This window comes from Pelophylax lessonae (assembly GCF_965119305.1).
Source record: "Pelophylax lessonae genome assembly, chromosome: 2".
Lineage (NCBI taxonomy): Eukaryota > Metazoa > Chordata > Amphibia > Anura > Ranidae > Pelophylax > Pelophylax lessonae.
The window spans coordinates 626618849-626642877 of NC_138769.1; the positions used below are offsets into that span (position 1 = coordinate 626618849).

General features: G+C 40.8%; 1 protein-coding gene across 1 annotated transcript in view; it reads right to left on the reverse strand.

Annotated features, from left to right (window-relative positions):
• The window catches only part of ATP8A2 (ATPase phospholipid transporting 8A2), a 979867-nt gene that overhangs the window by 214037 nt on the left and 741801 nt on the right, over nucleotides 1-24029 (reverse strand). Inside the window, exons 31-33 of the mRNA XM_082246766.1 lie at nucleotides 7778-7839; nucleotides 4778-4834; nucleotides 898-1005 (exon numbers count right to left, since the gene is read on the reverse strand). Of these exons, the coding sequence (XP_082102892.1) occupies nucleotides 898-1005; nucleotides 4778-4834; nucleotides 7778-7839 (227 nt within the window). The remainder of the gene's footprint in view (nucleotides 1-897; nucleotides 1006-4777; nucleotides 4835-7777; nucleotides 7840-24029) is intronic.

Genomic DNA, 24029 nt, shown 5'->3' on the forward strand with positions numbered 1-24029 from the left:
AACAATTATCACTTCTGTGCCAAATACAGATACCCCCGTGTCACCACTGTGCTCACAGAACTCTTACCTCCAATTCACTTGTACCAAAGCATATACAAGTTATCCTTTAAATATGTTGATCCTCCAATTTCCTCCACTAGGGACCCTCTTAGTGTTTCTATTAGTTTTCCAGTATATATATATAGGGGTAGACTACTTTAAGGTTCTCCTACATTCATGCTGCCATGTTTGCCTCCAGAAACTATCCATAAAAACGAAATATGAAAAGGTTTTACTCTGTATACTCTAGAGATTGATTTGCCAAAGAAATCCAAGTCAAATGAAGATAAAGCATTTACAAGGGGCAACCACAGTCTAGGCCACGCTCTCAGACTCCGGCAACTTGCATCGGTCAACCGTGTGTGGGCAGGCTGAATGTACCAAGTTGATCGATCAATCAATTTGGGTACAACCAGAATGCTGGATTGACTTAGGATTATCACTAGCGGCTACTATAGCCATTAGCAACAATCACTGTCTTCTCCTAGTGGTAATGGCTCAACTTCCCCTGCCGGGAGCAGACAATTTCTTGGCAGGAGGGATTCCCCTGTCAGCACTATCTGTGTTGATGGGGGAATCATGCAAATTTGCAGGAAGGAGATTCGCACCATCTATGGCCTGCCTAAGACATGAAATTGTCTTTAATGTGGACTTGCATTACTAAGAATTCTGTTCTTCTGCAATAGCATAAATCATATTGTTTATCTTATACAATTGTGCTATCTCATACCATTTATATATTTCAGTCTCATTACTCATTACCCAGCAGAACATTGCATTTGATTTAAAAGACTAATGTGCACCACCTTGATAATACAATTACTGTTAATATAATTAAAGAATACAGTTGGAACAGACCTGTCCGAGCATATCCGGTGCAATGGGGATAGTGGGCCAAATGGAAGAGTATGCACCAAAGAATACCAGCCACATCAGCATGCTTCCCCAGACTGCCAGATGACTAAACTACAAAATAAAAACAGTTTATTATTAAAACTTAGCTGTTTGCATTTCTTTGTTACTTGCAATAAAGGCCACGTGTAACTGTTATTTGTTCTTCTAGAATGCTACACAGCAATTCAGACATAAAATGACAACAGGGGAAACACAAGATAAAAATGTTATGCAGATAATTTTGGTTAGAGGTTTGTGTGCCCTCAAATTAAAAGAGAAGTGTGGGATTTTAAAAAGACGAATACACTATATTACCAAAAGGATTGGGACGCCTGCCTTTACACGCATGAACTTTAATAGCATCCCAGTCTTAGCCCGTAGGGTTCAATATTGAGTTGGCCCACCTTTTGTGGCTATAACAGCTTCAACTCTTGTGGGAAGGCTGTCCACAAGTTTTAGTAGTGTGTATATGGGAAGGTTTATGGAAGAGATATATACCAAGGTATATATATTATATATGTATATCCAATGAATAATATACATTTTAAATAATAAGTCAATAAATAATGGTTAGATTATAATAAAGTGAATGATGCAGCAGTAGCTTTAGAATAAAAGAGTGAATAATCGTAATAGCCTTACTAGTAAGACTAACTACAGCGCTTGCTGAGTGTACCCCTAGTGATAAGTAATTATGTAGTGCAATGTGAAATTACTTTACTCAAAAGTAATCAAACCCTTAGGTAAGCAAAGTGTCAGAGTGCAATAAATATCCTGACTAAACCAATAATTACCAATTAATTATATAATAGTACAATTAATAATATTGCTCAATAAACAATGAAAAACAGCCGATAAAACTTAAAGGTGCACGTGATCCGTATAAAGTATAAAATATAAATAGAGATCCTGAAGACTTCACAGGAAGTGACGAAATGCGTAAGTTAGATTGGAACGCATAGCGTAATGGTGTCACGTCAGGTGGAGCGCAAGCCGGAACCTCCACTTGCTACTCTGCGGAGGGAACGTGCAGCCTGTATGCTTGACTGTCCAGCATTTGGCTTTTAATTTGTTTTATGCTACCTTGCTTTTACCCACTATTTGGGAATAAACTTTTTATAATTTACTACACCATCTGGAGCATTTTCTTTCTCCTACATGTTTGGCCCATACCCCGAAGTGAGGTGATAGGAAGGGAGGAATCCTGCACCATCCCACTGGAGAGATAAGGGGGAACCCATCCTGGCCACGGGGGGGGGCCAATAAAGCGCGAGTGGTATTAATGCCAGAAAGCATGTAAGACCCACTGGATTCAGTAAGTTATTCAATTTACCCATACCTATACCACGGTGGAAAGGTTGATGTCACAAGGAATATTGGAAATCCACATCAGAGTACTTGCACTTTGAGCTTACTGGACAAGCACATTTGCACAAGGACTTATATTATTTGAACTGTTTGGTCACTACAGTCACCTTATTTGGACTTGTTATATATTTATATTTTATACTTTATACGGATCACGTGCACCTTTAAGTTTTATTGGCTGTTTTTCATTGTTTATTGATCAATATGATTAATTGTACTATTATATAATTAATCGGTAATTATTGGTTTAGTCAGGATATTTATTGCACTCTGACACTTTGCTTACCTAAGGGTTTGATTACTTTTGAGTAAAGTATTTTCACATTGCACTACATAATTTCTTATCACTAGGGGTACACTCAGCAAGCGCTGTAGTTAGTCTTACTAGTAAGGCTATTACAATTATGGGAAGATTTGCAGTCTCCACTGTAATTCATCCCAAAAGTGTCCTATCAGGTTAAGGTTAGGACTCTGAGCAGGCCAGTCAAGTTCCTCCACCCCAAACTCGTTCATCCATTTCTTTACGAACCTTGGTTTGTGCACTGGTTGAAATAATTTGGTGGGGGGAGAGACTATGGTGTGGGGTTATTTTTCAGGGGTTGGGCATGGCCCCTTAGTTTTAGTGAAGGGAACTCTTAAGATGTCAGCATACTAATACATTTTGGACAATTTCATGTTCCCAAGTTTGTGGGAACAGTTTGGAGATGACCCCTTCCTGTTCCAACATGACTTCACAGCAGTTCACAAAGCAAAGTCCTATAAAGACATGGATGAGCGAGTTTGGGGTAGAGGCACTTGACTGGCCTGCACAGAGTCCTGACCTCAACCCGAAATAACATCTTTGGGATGAACTAGTGCGGAGACTGAAAACCAGGCCTTCTGGTCCGCATCAGTGCCTGACCTTACAAACGTGCTTCTGGAAGAATGCTCCAACATCCCCATAAACACACTCCTAAACCTTGTGGACAGCCTTCCCACAAGATTTAAAGCTTTTTATTGCTGCAAAGGATGGGCCAACTCAATATTGAACCCTAAAGACTAAGACTGGGACGCCATTAAAGTTCATGTGTGCATAAAGGCAGGCCTCCCAATTCTTTCAGTAACATAGTGTATAAATATACATACTCACCTTTGTGGCTGTAGCATCAATCCATAGCTGCAGTTGTCCCCCGCCACCTCCAGAGCCAAGTGCTGAGAGATCACACGACTGCTAATGCTCAGTTCTAGGTCTTTAGTGAGCAGAGAGTACCGCTATGTGCTCTGTAGCTCCAGCACTCACTGGAGCGCTGGGCTGAGGGGGGGGGGGGGGGGAGAGGTTGGCTCAGGCTCTCAGGTGTGCGCTGAGAGGCTGAGCCAGCTGCCGATTATGACATCTGGGTGGCTCCTGACATTACATCAGTAGTGTAATGGCTTACCAATATACACAACAGTGTTAATCCACTTAGAAAAGCAGTCAACACAAACACTTTAATTTCTTGTTACAATATTACTATATAACTTCTTATTACTATATTTCATTAAGAAAGTATACAGTATTATTGTACACCTTTACACTATTGGTCCCCAATTTAATATGATGATATTATTCATTAGGTATTTTAAACAGCAGTAGACTATGCATCAGTTACACACAACTATGGGTGTATGTACAGTGTATTTTGTCCCACTCAGTTAATTAATAGAATATTTCCTGGCTGCCATGAAGGTTCTTGAAGGACCTTGTTCAGGCACTTTCTGTTGTGGGACGATAAGACTCTATTCCTGCCTCCCAGCTGTGTTCCTGCACTGTCACACTGTCGCATTCGTCCCTTGCAGAGACCAGAAGTGGCCATATGGGCATAGCACTTTCCACCATTGTTACTGTCAGAAGGTAGACCACAGCAATGACATAAACTGGGTCATGTAGACAGAAAGTGGCTGTAAGAGAAAAACAGCCCTGAGATGCAAAAAAGGATAAAAAATGGTGAAAACAGTGGGGTAATTTACTAAAACCAGAGAGTGCAAAATCTGGTACAGCTGTGCACAGTAGCCAATCAGCTTGTTCAATTAAACTTTGACAAAAACACCTGGTTTTTATGCAGAGCTGCACCAGATTTTGCACTCTCCAGAGTTTTAGTAAATCAACCCAATGTTTTCCAAGGGCCTGCACAAAGAAAAATACAAAGCATAGAAAATGGAAACACGCAGATTTGAAGCCATTTAAAAATATATATATGTATATATATATAATAAAAATATATTATTTGTAAATGAAGACAAACCTATGATTATTACTAGACGTAAGACAACTACTTTCCCTTTTTTTTTATTTATTCTTATTTTTATCTAAAATCTATAGTTCAAGTGCAAAAAGGAACAGTCCGGAAAGTAAAAGAACATTGGAATTGTGTTCAAAAACATGACTCCAAATCAGTGGAATGTGTGAGACTTGCATTTTGCACTTTCACATGACATGTTTACCTGTAAAATAACTTACTTTTGTCCATGCTGTCGTTTCCAGGCCAGCTTTTAAACAGACTGTCACCACAACGTACTGTGGACAGAACACATAACAAATATGAACTTCCAGCACACTCAATAAGAGACACTTAACAAGTTTTATTTCCTATGCTTATTGTCTTGCACAAGTTTAAAAAAAAAATAAAATCATTGCACTTTCTCAGGCTGACTTTGCTGGTTTTGCTCTTATTACATTTTCAAATGGCTTTTATTAAAGAAAAGAAGGAAACAAAGGTAATTAGGGAAGATGAGGGAAGGTAATAATGGAAATAGAGGGGAAGGTAATTAGGAAAGGAGTAAAAATAAGTAGGGTGAGGAAGGAATTGTAAGTAGTAAGAGGAAGAATTATTTTTTGATGTTTGATATTTTGTGATCACACCCTCCCTAAACTCTAGGGGAACATCACCTCTAAGTGTTTGAATTTCTGCAGGGCTCCCACAACCACAATCTTTTGGAATGAATGGAAGAGGAGAAATGACAGTAAGGGAAGAGGAGGTGACATAAAGGGAAAAGGAGGTAAAGTAGGAAGAGAAGAGAAGGGAAGGCAGGAAGGGAATAGAAAGGAAGATCAGGCGTGAAAAAGGGGGAAAGACAAGAAGGAACGAGGAGGTAAACTAAGAAATGAAGAGTGGAGAAGGTAAATAGGAAAGAGAAGGAAAAAGTAACATAAGTATGGAAGAAAAAGGAAGGCAGGAAGGGAAGGTAAAGGGGGGGGGGGGGGGAAGGAGGAAGACAGGTAGAGAAGAGGAGGTAAAGTAAGAAAGTAGGAGGAGGGAAGGTAAATAGAGAAGAGAAGGAAGGGCAGGAAGGATTAACATGCTCGTGCTACCTGTGGATAGAATGCTGGAGCATCTTCGTAGACTCAATAAAACTTAAAAAGCAGTCTAGATGAGCTACAAAGCATTTTCAACATTACAGAACAAGCCCAGCTGAATTGTGAATAAGTACTACTAGCAAAAAAGATAAAAGAATGGAAGTGCTGAGAAGGTATGAAGGGAAGATACAGAAGAGAGAAGAGGAATGAAGAGAAGAATGGAAAAAGAGGGAAGAGAAGGAGAGGAAAGTCAAGAAGATGGTATAAAAAAAAGGAAAGAAGAATGAAAAGGAGAAGGTAAGGCCTCATTTAGAAGGGCGCTGGCACCCCTACCAGTGTTAATTTTCTAGACGTAAATATTTGTCATAGTTTTCGTCAGCTGCATGTTTTCAGTGATAAAAACTAAACGAAAATAAAATTAGAATTAAGTCAACTGATGAAAACTATGACGAAAATCAATTCCAATTTTCATTTAGTCAGCTAAAATATCCAGTACATTTTAGTCAACTAAAATCCAATGGGTTTAGTTAAATTGTAATGAAATTTTCCCTAGAATTTCCAAACTCATTCAATTCTAACGCAGTAAACATCTAATAACATGTTATTGTTTATGGAAATAAAGCGGTTATAAACCGCTAGAGATTTTTTTTATTTTTGGGGGGGGGACCTGTGAGGTAAAGCCATAATGTGTTAGAATGCATTGCATACTTGCACATTATGTTAAACGTACCTGAAAACAAAGCCCTCCTGCGCCGAGCAGTCAGCACTGCAGGTCCCTTCATCTTCAAGTACTCCAGCTCTGTGACTGGCCGGAGCCAGGATGAAAATCACTCCCGCATGCGGGAGCTGCTGTTCACAGCACAGGGCTCTGAAGGACCTGCGCGGGCGGCCGTTCCTTCAGAGCGCATGCACCAGTGATGTCACTGGTTGCATGCAATGTACAAATCTCCTAAACAATGCCTGTTTAGGAGAGATTTACACTACCTATAGGTAAGCCTTATTATAGGTTTACCTATAGGTAAAAGCAAGAGAAGGAAGTTTACTTCCTCTTTAAGGTTTGACCATGTACTGTAGACACAGATTTAGCCTTTTTGAAATATAACGTCTTTACAAATAACATCAAGCTTAATAAACAAACAAAAATATAAATTTTTGACAAACAGAATTGCAACTTTAAAATATATTAAAAAAAAAACTGTAAACTATATTGGCTGTAATAGTTACATAGTTAGTCTGGTTGAAAAAAGTCCATCTCGTTCAACAATGCTAGGCTGCAAGTAGGGACTGAAAAATAAATGGGAGCGAGGAAGTGCACAGGGTGCATTATACTTTACTGGATATTTTAGTGGACTAAAATGTACTGGATATTTTAGTGGACTAAAATATGACTAACACTAAAACAATTCAGATGACTAAAATACTAATAAAACTAAAATTGCATTTTAGTCAAAAGACTATGATTAAAATTAAATCAAAATTTGATGTAAAAATTAACAGTGACTCCTACTTCATGCAGAAGGCATTTGTTTTGGCATCTGCATCTGCCCCTGCCCCTGCCCCAGCTTCATGCAGGCAGTCTATAGAAGTGGATTCAAGTCTAGCAGCTGCATGGACATAACTACATGTCAATGTTTTACAGCCCAACAACTGGGGGTGGATGCAGACGCCAAAACAAATGTCTGCTCCATGAAGTACAGGTACCAATGCCCATCTGAAAAAGGGCCTAAGTGGGGAAAGGCAAGACAGGGCGAGGAATGAAAGAGATAATGAAAGAGGTGGGCAGATAAGAAAAGAAGAGGAAGAAAATGACAGAAGTAAGGAAAGATGGATGAGAAGGAGAGGAAGAGTGAGCTATAACATAAAGGCTGTGTCTAGAAGTGTGAGAAATATAACTGTATTCTTTGCAGTTTTAACTGGCAACAGGGCAGGTAACATCCTCTAAAGCTGTATTCGAATGCTTGGAAAATTAAAAATAACATGATACCAGCCTTTGAAGAAGTTCAGGACTTTGGGTAAGGGCCTGCAAAAATATATTAGGTTTCCCATAACTAGTGGAAATTATGTACTATTAAACTTATTGAGGCTAATGAGAAATAAATAGTCCTGCATAAGATATTAAAGACTTATACTCAGCTACACAATCATCTGCACAGAAATACTTACAGTGTAAACAATGTTTCCAACAAATAAATAATCGGTGACCTGTCCATTAGTGAACACAGCATCTGGAGTGAGAAACAGAACATTGATCAGTCATGTCAAAACCAATCAGCTTTATATCTAATAAAAGATTTAATCATTTTCTTTTTGTGAATATAAATTAGTAAACTTGGAGCTTAGCACCAATCCGATGCCTTAATGGTTAATCAATTGCATAGCTTGTCCTGTTGGAGGTGCAGTTGGCCAACCTTTCTTCCTTGGGAGAAACAAACAAAATATTCCATATGTTTGGTATGGGCAACAGAACCACATTAAAGACTTGTGTATATGAGGGTTGTTGTTAACCACTTAAGCCCCGGAAGATTTTACCCCCTTCCTGACCAGGGCCTATTTTGCGATTAGGCACTGCGTGACTTTAACAGACACTGTACCCAAATGAAATTGATGTCCTTTTTTTCCCACAAACAGAGCTTTCTTTTGGTGGTATTTGATCACCTGTGCAATTTTTTGATCATGCGCTATAAACAAAAAAAGAGCGACAATTTTGCAAAAATAACAATATTTTTCACATTTTTTATATGAAATTCCCCCCCCCCCCCCCAAAAAATGTAAAAATCAAAATTTTTTAACATTTTAGGCCAATTTGTTTTGTGCTACATATGTTTGGTAAAAAAAATCGCAAAAAGCGTATTTTGATTGGTTTGCGCAACAGTTATTGCGTTTACTAACTAAGGGAAAGATTTCTGTCATTTTTATTGGTTTTTTTTAACGAGTAATGGCGGCGATCTGCAATTTTTTTTGCGGGACTGTGACATTGCGGCGGACAGATTGGACCCTTGACTGACATTTTTGGGGGTACCAGTGACAATACTACAGTAATCAGTGCTATACATATGCACTGTTACTGTAAAAATGACACTGGTAGGGAAGGGGTTCACTTTATTTGAGAAGGAGGGGTTAAGCGTGTCCCTAGGGGCGTGCTTCTTACTGTGATTGGATGTGGCTTTTCATGTAACAGCAGAGATCAACGGTCCTACATAGCAGGACCGTATGATCTGTGCTGTTACACAGGGGAGAAAGACAGGCGGCTTTGTTTACTCGTGCGGGGGGGTCCGTGAGCGAGCAGGAGCGGGAGCGCGCCTCCAGCGGCGCGCGCTTGCTCCCTAGAGCCTCACAGGCTAGCGACGTAGTACTACGTTGCTTTGTCTGTGAGGGGCTGACTGCCGACGTAAATAGACGTTAGGCAGTCGGCAAGTGGTTAAGGGCAGGCTCCTTCATTCTAATGCAAAAGGCTGCATTTGGCTTTCTTTGCAAAAATGCAAACAAATTTCCAATAGCTCAGTCTGCGTCTAGAGAAATGCAACACAAAGCAGGTTAAACACAGCCTCAGGATTCTCATTCAAACTGTACCAGTGTGGTAAACGGGAATCTGCTTGACTGGGTTTGATGAGCATTTCAAACACATGTCAAATGCATATAAACAACACCCAAATAAACAAACCATTACTCCAATTTGTCACAGATTTTTTTAAGAGTGTTTCCAGGTCACTTGCTCATTGGTAATCCTTGAGAGAACCCAAAGATCATGATACTAATAATAATAGGAATAATAATAACAATAATGGCAGCAAACACTTAAGCGCATTTCTTGGAATCACTGGGTTCCTGCTCCCAATTAGTAATGATGACTCATTCCACAAATGTGCAGAAGACCTATTAATTCCTTTTTTTCTATTTTATCCCACCGAACGTGCAATAAAAGCTTCTGCCAATGCCTTCACCTTGGAGTCTAATATATGTTTTACAATTTTCAGATCACTATGTAATTTACTAGACCAGCAAACCATGCTTCTGGCATCGGCTTTAGGTTTAAAATAATAAGTAGTGAAAATGTCAAATAAAACAAAATGGTCAAAGTCCTTTTTTTGTAACTTAAAGTGAACCAGTCATTATAGATCTAAAGTCTTTTGAAATGTATTCTCTGGCTATCCTGTCCTTTTTCTGTCTTCACCACTTATTCAATCATTGACTTGGAACAAAAGAGCACCAAGTGTGGTTGGCACTCCTGATCCACATATTTGTTCCAGGTTAGTGACCCGGGGGGGACAAAGGGGTTCCTATATTGCTGTCATTTTAAATGCTTGGTAGATGTAAAACTGAACTCTGGCCAAATAGATGAATACGCAGTTAAAATATTTTAAGTATTTTACTTCCTAAAACATCTATAATTATGTTCTGATACAGAAATTAATGATGGCGTGTTTAAAGCAGTTTTATTGCCTGTTCAGAATTTGTAAATACTTTAGTGTGCATGATCTGGGCACAGGTTCACTTTAAGTCAAATTTTAGACAGATATAAAAGAATAATTTTAAAGTCATGGCACAATACAAATTTTCAGCAGCAGGTGGTGTTACAGGAAAAAACTGTTATCACAGACTATTCTAAACAGACAAGGAATTTCCAATTTTCTTAAAAGTTTCCTTAAAACATATTTGAAAAAACTGGTTGTATGGAACATTATCTAGAGCAGTGTTCTTCAAATTGTAGCCCCTTGCTTGCCTTTACCCTGCCTTGGGGGACTATTCCTCTCACTGACACTAACAATGGGGCACTTTTCATCCCACTAACACCATCAATGAGGCACTATTCCTCCCACTAAATCCAATGATGAGGCACTATTCCACTGACACCAACGATGAGGAACTATTCCGTCCACTGACATAAATGATGGGGCGCTATTCCTCCTACTAATAACAACAATGGGCACTGTTCCACCTACTAATTCCAATGATAGGGCACTATTCCTTCAACTGACACCAACGATGGGACAGTATTCCTCCCAGTAATACCAACAATGAGCAACTATTCCTTCCACTGACATCAATTATGGGGCACTATTCCTCCTTCTATTAACAATGATAAGGCACTGTTCCGCCCACTAATACCAATGATGGGGCACTATTCCTCTCACTGACCCCAACGATGGGACACTTTTCCTCCCACTAATACCAATGACGGGGCACCGTTCCTCCCACTAATACCAATGATGGGGCACTATTTCTCCAATAAATACCAATGATGGGGCACTATTTTTCCTCTTAACCTCCCTGGCGGTATGATTCTGTCAGGAATTCTGTTCCAAAAGCGGTACAATTCTTTTCATGGAAATTTGGCGTTATGTATTATAGGCCTATAATTCTTAGTAATTACTGACTTAAACCTGACCAAAACAAGACTCTAGTAGACATCCCAGATGTGATAAATTTGAAACACAAACAAGTGAATTATAATTGAATCAATAATATTATTTTATTATTTAATATATAATATATATAATAAAATTATATTATTGATTAGATTATAATTCATGCGCTATATATTATATATATATATGTGTGTATATAGATATATATATATATATATATATATATATATATATACGTGTGTGTGTATATATATATATAACGCATGAATTATAATCGAATCAATAATATAATTTTATATATATATATATATATATGTGTGTGTGTGTATATAGGTATATATATATATATATATATATATATATATATATATATATATATATATATATATATATATATATATGTATATATATATATATATGTATATATATATATATATATATATATATATATATATATATATATGCATATATATATATATGCATATATATCTATGCATATATATAATATAAAATGTGTTATGTGTAACGTTTTTTTTTTTTTTTTTTTTTTTGAATTTCCCTCCCTAGTTCCGCTCCCATGCAGCATTGCTGCTGCAGGGAACGGAACTAGGAAGTCCTCCTACCGACAGACGAGCGGCGGAGATCTCGCTGGCGGTCACAGCAATGAGAGCTCATCGCTGGATCGCCAGGATAAGGTAAGAGAAGCTCCGCTGCGCTGTCTGCATAGCTCTGCCATTCACCCCGAGCGTGACTCGGGGATACCGCTAATAGCAGAAAATTCCTACCCCGAGTCACGCTCGGGTTTACCGCTAAGGCGGTTAATGGCCACAGGCACTATGTAATTTTTACTTCCACTGACTACCAAGCCTGAGGCATTGTTTACAAGCCTTGGCCACGGTCCAGCCCTCCTAAAGTCTGAAGGACAGTAAACTGGCCCTCTATTTGGAAGATTTGGAGTGTATTGGTTTCTAGTGTATATAATAGCAAAGTTATGAATCAGAGATCTCTCTTTTAGGCTCCATTCACACTTGTGCGGCTTGACTTTGGACACATAAATAACTGGCCTGGATCTGGACTATATTATTTATCAAACTGATAAAATCTGATGTGACAGACCTTTATACACAGAACATAATTTCCCCTACTCTAATGCTCACTAGCATACAACAATATATTATAATGTATTCATAAATCACAGATTAGGGAAAATTGTTTCATTTTATAAAATCATAATATAGTGAAGGTAGTTTGTACTGGAGTCAAGCTCAGTCTTACTGTTGTATTGAAGCCAGGTAATCAAAAACAAGGTATAACAAAGGAAATGTTGTCAAGTGCAGATGTGAGACATGCAACCAGTTATGCAGGAAATAGGAGAGGATAGTAAACTGCTAGCCCAAGTTCACATCTGTGCAAAAGAAGAAATTTCTGTGTTTCCCCACAGCTACAGAACCTGCACTAGAAAATGACAGTATAAATCTGAAAGCCTGAAGCCAACCTTCATGATTAAACCCAATCTGGGCGAAACACGTCATAGGGCTGTTCCCAAAGGTGGGGACTGAGCAGAAGCCCCCGGAGTGTAGCCTGTTTCTTGTATTAGGGCATCTGTGTGGAGTGGGACATGCTCCTTTCGGGACAAGTATCTATTGTGGCCAACTCAATTATGAAGCCTACAGGCTAAGACTGGGATGCCATTAAAGTTCATGTGCATGTAAAGGCATGTGTCTCAATACTTTTGACAATATAGTGTATATTTAACACATCCCTCCCGACTGACAATGTTGCGGTATGCTGTGTCACCTGTCCTCATTCCTCCAGAGTAGTGTCTCACTAATGGCACTTTTCCACTGCAAGTACCGGCTCGGCTCTACTCGGCCCTGCTTGGCCCGGTTGGCTTTTCCACTGCTGGTACCGCATGGTACGGTGTAGGAACGGTTCGGCACGGTACGGTATGGTTTGCTTTTCCCCTAAAGTAGTACTAAAGTTAAGTGGGTGGGATGTGGGTGGGATAACAACGATTCTCTGACCAATCAGTGGCTAGTAGTGACTGCATGCAAAGGATTGTGGGATATGGTACCTCTTGGAACCACAATCGAGGTGGTACTGTTTTTGAGAGCCGTACGGTTCAGTTCCATGCAGTGGAAAAGCACCGCCGTACCGTACCGAACCGTTCCTACACCGTACCATGCGGTACCAGCAGTGGAAAAGCACAAAAGCGAGCCGAACCGTTCGGTTCCATGCAGTGGAAAAGCGCCATAATACAGGTGGTGTGTTACTGGCCAGATCTGCAGGTGAAAAGCCTTAGAAAAATGATGCAGCCACCACATCTAATGTTTGCAATACATTTTTGGTTTTGGGTTTATTAGCATTTGACTTCATTGACCAGCACAACGTAGCCAGATACAAGGGAAATTAATATTCTTCTATTGTACAGAATTTCATATGTGTTATTTTACATGTTATTGTTATATAACAAACTCTTTTCACAGATCCCTCGCTTGCTACAATATACTGTAAGTTGCGGATAGAGGGCTGGACATGATGCTTAGTTGTCCCCAGGACGAGCGGCATTTTGTAGCTTCTGTGCTATTGGTCTGGTTAATCAAGCTTACTGTTTCAATAACCCTTTCTGCACATTCTTCTCTGGGGACACACCGTGTAAAAAGAGACCAACCAGGTGTCTCCAGGAAAAGTGAATTAAAGACACTGGTCCTTCTATATAGGGAAACCATCACATTTTCTTTCCTGTTGTACTTGGCCCAGCTTCAGACAAAGGGAAGACTGTAATAGAGGCACTTCAAATTCAACTGCCTAAATCACAACACTTCCCGCCATAAAGCATGTTTCAGTGATTGTATCCATTCATCACTGCTTTCACAAAGGTATTTTCATTCAATTTAAAGGTGAGCTCAGCTAAGTACTATTTACATCTAAAATTAAACCTAACATAACTCCTGTGTAATCTCAGAAAATATCAGTTCTTTCTGTATAAAAATATTACTGGTGACCCTGTAACACGAACTACCAGGTAAAGATGAGATTATATTTTAATTAGTTTTGCTGTGTATGACCCCCCCCCCCCCCTTTATCTTTAGTACCTAATAGATGAAAAGTTCTAAACCAGGAAAAAAAAACACAAACTGCAATTAAAGCATATTAAACATTAGTGTATTAATATTAAGCATACAAAACACAAATGTTATATATTGCAAAATCTATAGATGTGGATGCTGTATTCATTTTTTTTCTTTTAAGTTATTTTGCTTTATTTTCACTTGGTAAACCCCCCAGTAATCCTCTTTTCTTTCTTAAAGCAGAGTGGAACTTCTGCTTTAAGTACTCCAAACCCCCTGACGTGCCACATTTGGCATGTCATTTTTTTTGGAAAGGGGGGGTGGGTGGGTACCTCGTTTTGACAGATACCCGCTCCCACTTCCGCTTAGAGCGCCATGGTTCCCCCGAGCGGAACTTCTCTCCCCTCCCCTCCCTCCCTGCAATCTTCTGGGACACGTCAGAGGTCCCAGAAGATTGCCCGCAAATCAAGACACGCATCAAGACTTGCGCATGTGCATTGCGCACTTAGTTGTGAAGCCGCAAGCTGTCACAGTCAGGGTGCCCACACATGTAATGCCGGCGCCGCAGAGAGCAGAGGGAGAGGATCGAGGATTGTGGGACAGGTGAGTGTGTGTTTATTAAAAGTTAGCAGCTACACTTTTTTGTAGCTTCTGAATTTAAAAAACACGGAAAAGGCTGGAACTCCGCTTTAAAGCGGTTGTATCATCACAAAATAAAACAAAAAAAAAATCCTGCAGGACAAAGGCATAATGAGCTAGTATGCATCACAAAAAAGCTCATTATGAAATACTTACCTTAGAACAAAGCCCCGACACAGTTACCCAGACACCGCTGAGGGAGCTGTCGTGTTTCTCTTCCGGGTTCGGTGGCTCCGACGCTGCGAGTGGCCGGAGCCGTGATGACGTCACTCCCGCGCATGCGCGTGGGAGTTTACTTTCCAGGAAGGAGTCGGCAAGAAGCTTTGAAGGTCCGCTGGACCTTCAGAGCGCATGCACTGCATGCTTACCTGTAGGTAAAAGTTAAAAAGCGGACTATACTACCACTTTAAGGTATCTCCAGTAAACTGGAGGAGCAACAGAGACACCCTTTGGATAGAAGCATTGTCAAACTGGAGAGAGTAGTGTTAGATGCACTAGTAGATTTAGATGGACTTAACTAACAAATTAAAGTCGAACCCAAGCTAACATTTTTTTTTTTTTTGTCACAGCAAAAGTTTTTGTCTTTTTAGGATAAAGGTTTTACATAAATGAATGAAAGCTGACCATTTTAAGCACCCCTATCAGTGTTAAATGGTTTGTCTCATCCCTCTAACCTTTACTTTGTATGGACAGCTTGGATTGTAAAAGGGTAACTATTTTTTAGGGGAAAAAATATAGCAAATAAAAATACTATAGTGTATAGTATTGCTTTACAAGCCATAATGTAATTGAATGTTAATAAAATTACCCTTCCTTTTTAACCACTTAAGGACCGCCCCACATACATATACTGCGGCATGGGTGCCCTTATGCGCAAAATCAAGTACATATACATGATTTTGTTATAGGGTTCTAGGGGGCACGCGCATGCCGCCGGAGCTGTGCTCCCGCTGTGATTAGACACAGTGGGAGCCAGTCAGCGGTTCTGGCAGCCCCCCCCCCCCCCGTTATTGTGAAGGAGAATGACAGAGCAGCCGTCTGCCTATGTAAACAAGGCAGACGGCTGTTCTATCAGACAGGAAGGAAGAGATTGTGTGTTCCTACTAATCAGGAGCACAGATCTCTCTCTTTGTTCAGTTAATCCAGACCCCCTACAGTTAGAAAGCACTCCCTAGGAGCACACCTAACACCTTGATCGTCCCTGATGTTAACCCTGTTGCCATATGAGTTAGGCGTAATCTCCCTTACCGTGTTGTGATGATGAGGAGATTATGTATAAATCTCCATTTTAGATATTGTAAATATTAATGTAAATATATATATGTACGAGATATTGAGTTTTGATTTTACATTTAGTTGAGATATGATTGTCAATTATATGAAGCTGTGTGACTTTCTTTCGGCAGTCAGTTCTAGGAACCTGTTTAACAAGTCCATTTAAAATGCATGCCTGAGCTACCAGGGGGCAACTGCTATTTACATGTAAACACATACTGATAGTATCATCCTGTAATTACATCTCTGGGAGCTAGATTTTCCGGGGGCACAGGCCTCTAGGATAAATCTTGCATATCTTAAGTAGCAATTTCAGAGCTACTCCACAGTTATGAGTAAATCCCCCCCCCCCCAAACAGAGAGGAGTGGTTAGAAAGAGGCGTAACTATGGGAGGGGGAAATGGTCCTATCCTGAACGAGATACGCCCAGAGGAAGGGACAGAGCAAGATAGCTGAACCAATGAGAATTGCCCTATACAAGGCAATGCAAGATGGCTCTATATTAGAATCGGTGAGAGAGAGTGACTTCCTGTTTGGCATGGGAGAGCAGGAGGACGCACTAAGGGTAATTATGAAGGATTAAGGTTTACATTGTATATTCTCTTTGAAGGGTCATAGTGTGTTTGTATATGAGTATATACTTTATGCATTGTATTTGTTCAGTTAACCACTTTACGTCCGCTCACAGTAATACTACTGCGGCAGAGTGGCTTGTTATCGTCTGACGACGTAGTATTAACGTCGTCAGACACTCCCCCTTCTGGGCGGCGCTTGCGCGCCGCCGGAGGCTCGCTCCCGCTGTTTTCATTCACAGCGGGAGTCGGGCCAGGGGAGGAGCAGCGGCGATCGCCGCTGCTCTGCCCCGATCGCCGGGGATCTAGTGTGGAGATCCGCCCGCCTGTGTAAACACAAGCGGACGGATCTCCATAGTGACAGGGAGTGACAGATCGGAGTGTTCAGCATAGCTGGACATCCGATCTGTCCATGACTCACTCAGTCACCTCCCCCCCTACACGTCAGTAAGCACCAGGCATACATTAACCCCTCCCTCTCCAATAAAATTAACCCCTTCCCTGCCAGTGTCATTTTTACAGTAACAGTGCATATATATAGCACTGATTACTGTAGAAATGTCACTGGTACCCCCAAAAGTGTCAAAAATGTCAGTCAAGGGTCCGATCTGTCCGCCGCAATGTCGCAGTCCCACAAAAAAAATCGCAGATAGCCGCCATTACGCGTTAAAAAAAAAACACCAAAAATGACAGAAATCTTTCCCTTTGTTAGTAAACGCAATAACTTTTGCGCAAACCAATCAAAATAAGCTTATTGCGATTTTTTTTACCAAACATAGGTAGCAGAAAACAAATTGGCCAAAAATTTTTTAAAAAATTGGTTTTTACATCTTTTTTGGGGGGAATTTCATATAAAAAAATGTTAAAAATATTGTTATTTTTTCAAAATAAACGCTCTTTTTTTGTTTATAGCGCAAAAAGTTAAATATTGCACAGGTGATCAAATACCACCAAAAGAAAGCTCTGTTTGTGGGGAAAAAAGGACGTAAATTTCGTTTGGGTACGGCGTCGCACGACCGCGCAATTGTCAGTTGAAGTGGCCTGGACGGAAGACAGCAAAATCCTCCGGTGGTAAAGTGGTTAAACTAGGAATATTTTACATTTTGTAAGTATGTACAATATTTAGATTGTTGTAAATTAAGTAGGCTTATCAAACTATATACCAATAAATAATTGCTGTGTTAAAGTTTTCATTCTGAGTCATAGAACTCTCATTTTTAACCCAAATATTGTCTGAGATAAATTAACTCTTATATTGTTCGGGTAACATAATTGGCGACCACGAAACATTGACCAGTCTAAAAATATCCTACAGTTAGAAAGCACTCCCTAGGAGCACACTTAACACCTTGATCGTCCCTGATGTTAACCCCTTCCCTGCCAGTGTCATTTATACAGTAACAGTGCATATTATTTAGCACTGATCACTGTATTGGTGTCACTGGTCCCCAAAAAGTGTCACAAAGTGTCAGATTTGTCAGCCGCAATGTCGCAGTCCCGCTAAAAATCGCTGATCGCCACCATTACTAATTAATACAATTAATAAAAAGTCCATAAATCTATACCATAGTTTGTAAACGCTGAAACATTTGTGCAAACCGATTAATATACGATTTTTGGGGTATTTTTTTTTTTTTAACCAAAACTATGTAGCAGAATACAAATTGGCCTAAACTGATAAAGAAATTAGATTTTTAAAAATTTTTTATTGGATGTTTTTTTTTGCATTTTTAATTTTTTTTTTTTTGGGAATGTTATATAGCAGAAAGTGAAAATGATTGTTTTTTTTCAGAATTTTCGCTTTTTTTTTGTTTATAGCGCAAAAAATAAAAATCGCAGAGGTGATCAAATTCCATCAAAAGAAAGCTCTATTTGAGGGGAAAAAAGGACATTCATTTTATTTGGGTACAGTGTCGCACAACTGTGCAATTATCAGTTAAAGCAACGCAGTGCCGTATTGCAAAAAATGGCCTGGCCATTAAGAGGGTAAAATGTGGACTTGTTTATTGGGGGAGAAAATTAAAAAGCAACAATAATGAGTTGGGAGACAGTACCATTAAAACACTAAGATTCAGACTACCGTTGTCCCAAAAAAGGACAAAAAAGCAATTAGTGCACTGCTATTGCAATTCCTTTCAAAACAATTGATGCCAGAGATAAAATAAAGGTGGCACTCACATTTGGTGAAATTGTAAAAACATGTATCCTGGTGGAAACTATGCAGAGCTCGGCAGGGTCGCGGCTGGGTCTCTACAATTAGGCTGTGGGAGCCACTGGGAGAGGACATCCGTTTGGCTGGGAAGATGCTGGGGATGGCAGCAGGTCAACCGCAAGTCGGAGACAGCAGAAGACTGTGGAGATCAGCATAGGGGATGTCCGAGGAGATGGAGGTACGGTTGGCAGGCCCTGGTGACTCCGCTGATGGAGACTCTGAGAATGGTGACTGATCAGCCATGTGGCAGTGGTGGAAGGAGTCTGTAGCAATCGGTTAGCTGGGTGCCTTGCAGGGATGGTAGTCCTGTCAGCAGGCTGGGATGGTGAAGCTGATGTCTGGGAATAAACCAGGGCTAGAGCTGGAGAGACGAGGTTGGCAATGTTCCAAGACTCGCAAGTTACAAGAGGAGGACGTGGGTGGCATAGAGGCATGACTGCGCGTTTCGGGGCAACAAGGACGCCCCTTTGGTTTGCCACCATTATTTTATCTCTGGCTTCAATTATTTTTAGACTAATTGCACTTAGATGGTGACGCTTCTCACTCCTCCCAGCTCCACTCTGCACACAACAAAAATAGTTTTTTTTTCCAAGCAGAAACAGGTAGAAAGTTTGTTAAAATCCTTGCAATATACATTGATTATTTATCCTCAAGAAAAGTGGAGTTACTCTTTAAAGGAAGTTGAAAATGAACAGATGTATACCAGGTGAAAATAGGGGATCGAGGCCCCCCCACCTCCCCCCCGCCTATAAAAGAAAACCAATGCTGCCACCACCTATAACAATTGGTAAGCACCAACATAATAATTGTTTGTTTTTGGGTTTAACACTGCTTTCAAATGTAAGCTCCCCTTTTCAGAAAAAAATAGAACCTGAGCTAGCATCCTCCCCGTCCTTTCTGTCCTTACCTCCATGGGTGATGAGCTGTCAGTGCCAACACAGGCGGATCTGAGGATATGAAATCTCTGCATTTCCTCCTCTTCTTTCTGTAGGGCTTCCAGGACGGATGAGAGCAATTTAAATTGACCAAAGGTGTTACGTGCCAGCAGGGGCGTAACTACAGGGGTTGCAGGGGTTGCGATTGCTACCGGGCCCCATGCTCCAGGGGGCCCAGTAGCAAACCAGTGGGTGAACTTCCAGGATTGCAAAAGTCACACTTGCGACCGGGCCCTGGCATTGCACCACTGTGGGGAGGCCCCAAGATTGCAGAAAGGGAGCCCACTGCAGAACTTGTGAAAGGATCCTGCTGCGGGACCGTAATAAAAGGCCATGCAACGAGAGTAAAGAGCCCCAGGATTAGTGGGAAGAGCCCTGGGCTTGAAGGGAAGGGCCCCGGCCAGGGATCTGGGGGGGCCCTTCATGTTTTCTTGCATCGGGGCCCTGAAGGCTCTAGTTACGCCTCTGCGTGCCAGTGCTGACCAATTAGAGTCACTCTCATCTGTCCTGGAAACTTTACAGAAAGAAGGAGCAGAAAAGCAGGGATTTCAAATCAAATCCCTGACTGCTATACTTGCTGCGTGGGCACTGACAGCTTACCACCCATGGAGGTAAGTACAGCAGAGAGCAGGGGTTGAGAAGATGAAGGGTTTTAGTTCACCTTTTCATATTTTCTGAAAAGGTGAACTAACTTTTTAAATCTGATTGGTTGCTGTAGGCCAATACAATCATTTCTTTTTACAGATATTTTGATATCTGAAGTCAGGGCCGTCTTTAATACTGATTGGACCCTGGGCAAATATTTTCTTGGGCCCTCCAAAATCCACTTATCAACTATTCGCAGACCGCGCAGGCTCAAGGGGCAGCTGCTTTGGGCCCCTCAATAATGACTGGGCCCAGGGCAGCTGCCCCTTTGGCCCTGTGTTATAGACGGCCCTGTCTGAAGTATACATTTCTCTACACAAGTAGAATGGAAGAGCAATTTATACTACACAATCACACATTTCTTATATTATGTGCAACCGATGGGTCCGATTTTTTTACTGTTATGTAGCTTAGACCACTATTTGTTCTGTTTAGCCATCAATCGATAATCTCAGCAGTTTTAGCAGCACAATCTAGCTAGTAAAAATCACCCATGCATTGCCCTAGCCTTATTCGTTCTACTTAATAGCTATTTAAAGGTAAACATTACATGGAGAATATTTCTTTTTCTCATGAGAGCTCTATAATATCACTTTATAAGCACTAGTGGGGGGATCACAGTCTGTAGGCAGTAATAATCAGAGTCAGGGGCCAGACATTCTCAGGTTGATGCAGGTGGCAGGTCATGGACATATGCAAATCTCAGGCCTCTTTGCGGATCTCTCTTCCTGTACTGGAACATGGCCTGTATTTCTTCCTGATCTTATCTCTCTGTCTGCGCTTCTTGTCTTCTCTGTTTCCCCCCAGGATATTTTCTCATACATGAGACTGGACGCATTTTGTGAAGTTGCATTTCATTCATGTGATGAACAATGAGCAAAATGTGAGTTAATTCTGCTTTCTGTAATTAAAATCCTCTGTGATGCTGTCCATCTCCAGCAAAAACATGTATCTGGAACTGACTAATGTTTACATAGTAAGAGCAATATAACCATTTGGACTTGTCTATATTAGTAATGCTAACTGAATGTAAAATCTTGTCAACCCACAGGATGTTATTAGCATCTCTTTAGTTTATGCCAAGTAATACTTGAGCTACATTCCTGAAAAAAATGAAAGCCTAACTCCAGCCAAGCTTTATTGTAGGTTAGAACTAGTGGGGAAGGGTGAAAACCTCTGCCAGGTTTTTATTGCAGTTTGTGTCCCGGTTCACGAAAGATTATCACACTTTTTGTGCCAGTGACACCCATTTACACTCTAATACACTGGGAGTCACAGACAGCAAAAAAAGAAAAACTGACAAAGGCTCTAATCCTTCTATACCAGTGGTCTCCAAACTTTGAATAATTCCTGTGCTTGATGCCAATAATGGTGCACTATACCTCCCACTAATACCAATAATGGGGCACTATACCTCCCACTGATACCAATAATGGTGCACTATACCTCCCACTAATACCAATAATGGGGCACCATTCTTCCCACTGATACCAATGATGGGGCACTATACCTCCTACTGATACCAATAATGGGGCACCATTCTTCCCACTGATACCAATGATGGGGCACTATTCCTCCCACTTACAGATGATGGGGCACTATTCCTCCCACTGACACCAATAATGGGGCACCATTCTTCCCACTGATACCAATGATGGGGCACTAAACCTCGCACTAATACCAATAATGGGGCACATTCTTACCACTGATACCAATGATGGGGCACTATTCCTCCCACTTACAGATGATGGGGTACTATTCCTCCCACTGATACCAATAATGGGGCACCATTCTTCCCACTGATACCAATGATGGGGCACTATACCTCGCACTAATACCAATAATGGGGCACCATTCTTACCACTGATACCAATGATGGGGCACTATTCCTCCCACTTACAGATGATGGGGTACTATTCCTCCCACTGATACCAATAATGGGGCACCATTCCTCCCACTGATACCAATGATGGGGCACCATTCTTCTCACTGATACAAATGATGTGGCACTATTCATCCCACTTACAGATGATGGAACACTATTCCTCCCACTGACACCAACAATGGGGCACTATTGATGCCAATGATGGGGCACTATTCTTGCCACTGATACCAATGAAGGCGCACTAATAATTCCTCTAATACCAAAGATGGGATAATGTTTACTCAAACTAATGCCAGGGCATTTTTATTCCCACTGGCCCCCGTAAAGTCTGAACATAGTAAACTGGTCCTTTGTTTAGAAAGTTTGGAGACCCCTGTTCTATACCTTGGATGTGACTTATGATGCAGGAAACAGAGACAAAGAAAGTTACAGTACATAGTTCACATTCCAGAAAGTAGGGCAAATAGTAAGGCTCTCTAAAGCCTGGGTTCTCAACCTGTGGTTCTCCAGCTGTTGTGGAACTACAAGTCCCATCATGCCTTTGCCTTTGGGAGTCATGCTTGTAACTGCCAGCCTTGCAATGCCTCAAGGGACTTGAAGTTTGGCAACAGCTGGAGGGCCACAGGTTGAGCAACCATTCTCTAAAGTAAAGTGGATGAAATCTCTAGCTCTTTGAAGGATAGCATCAGACTCTAACTGATTGCTTTCACTTTTTTGCCAGGAATTGAGACATTAAAAAAAAAAACACGAAATGTTTAACCACTTCAGCTCCAGAAGGATTTCCCCTCTTAATGACCAGGCCATTGTTTGCGATTCTGCACTTGGTTATTTTAACTAACAATTGCGCGGTCGTGCGACACTGTACCCAAATACAATTCATATCCTTTTTTTTCCCCACAAATAGAGCTTTCTTTTGGTGGTATTTGATCACCTCTGCGGTTTTTAGATTTTGCGCTATAAACAAAAAAAAAGCAACAATTTTTCAAATTTGATCAAAATGAGCAAATGATCAAATTTTTTTTATCAGTTTAGGCCAATTTGTATTCTGCTACATATTTTTGGTAAAAATCCCAAAAAGCGTATTTTAATTGGTTTGCGCAAAAGTTATAGCGTTTACAACTATGGGATAGATTTTTGGACTTTTTATTTATTTTTTTTGTTTTTATTAGTAATGGTGGTGATCTGCGATTTTTAGCGGGACTGCGATATTGCAGCAGACAAATCTGACGCTAAGTGACACTTATGCAGTAATCAGTGCTAAATAATATGCACTGTTACTGTATAAATGACACTGGAAGGGAAGGGGTTAATACTGGGGGTGATCAAGGGGTTAAGTGTGAGCCTAATTGTGCTTGCTAACTGTGGGGGACTCTGTGAAAGGCACACAGAGATCGGTGTTTCAGCTTAGCTATCTGACAGAAGAGCCACCTGCTTTGTTTACATAGGCAAGCGGCTCTTCTGTCAGTTTTCCCGAAGATCGTGGGAGGCCGGCGGCGATCGAGCCCGCTCCTCCTGCAGAAAAGGCGCTGTCTAAACACAGCGGAACTGTGTGCACATAATCACGTAGATCTACGTGATTATGAGCAGCCGAGCTGCCCTGTTGCAGTAAATCTGCATGGGGCAGTCGGCAAGTGGTTTAGCAAATGCCGCACAGAACCCCATGCCTCCTCTACATTTACACCTCTTGAGACACTTCTTTCACAAGATACTGTTCCAGAACACACAGTTTGCACACTTTATAGCATGTTGAGAGAGAGGCTGTCCACTTGGAGACCCTTTGTCTCCAAGTGGGAAACTTACCTAGGCTCTATGTTT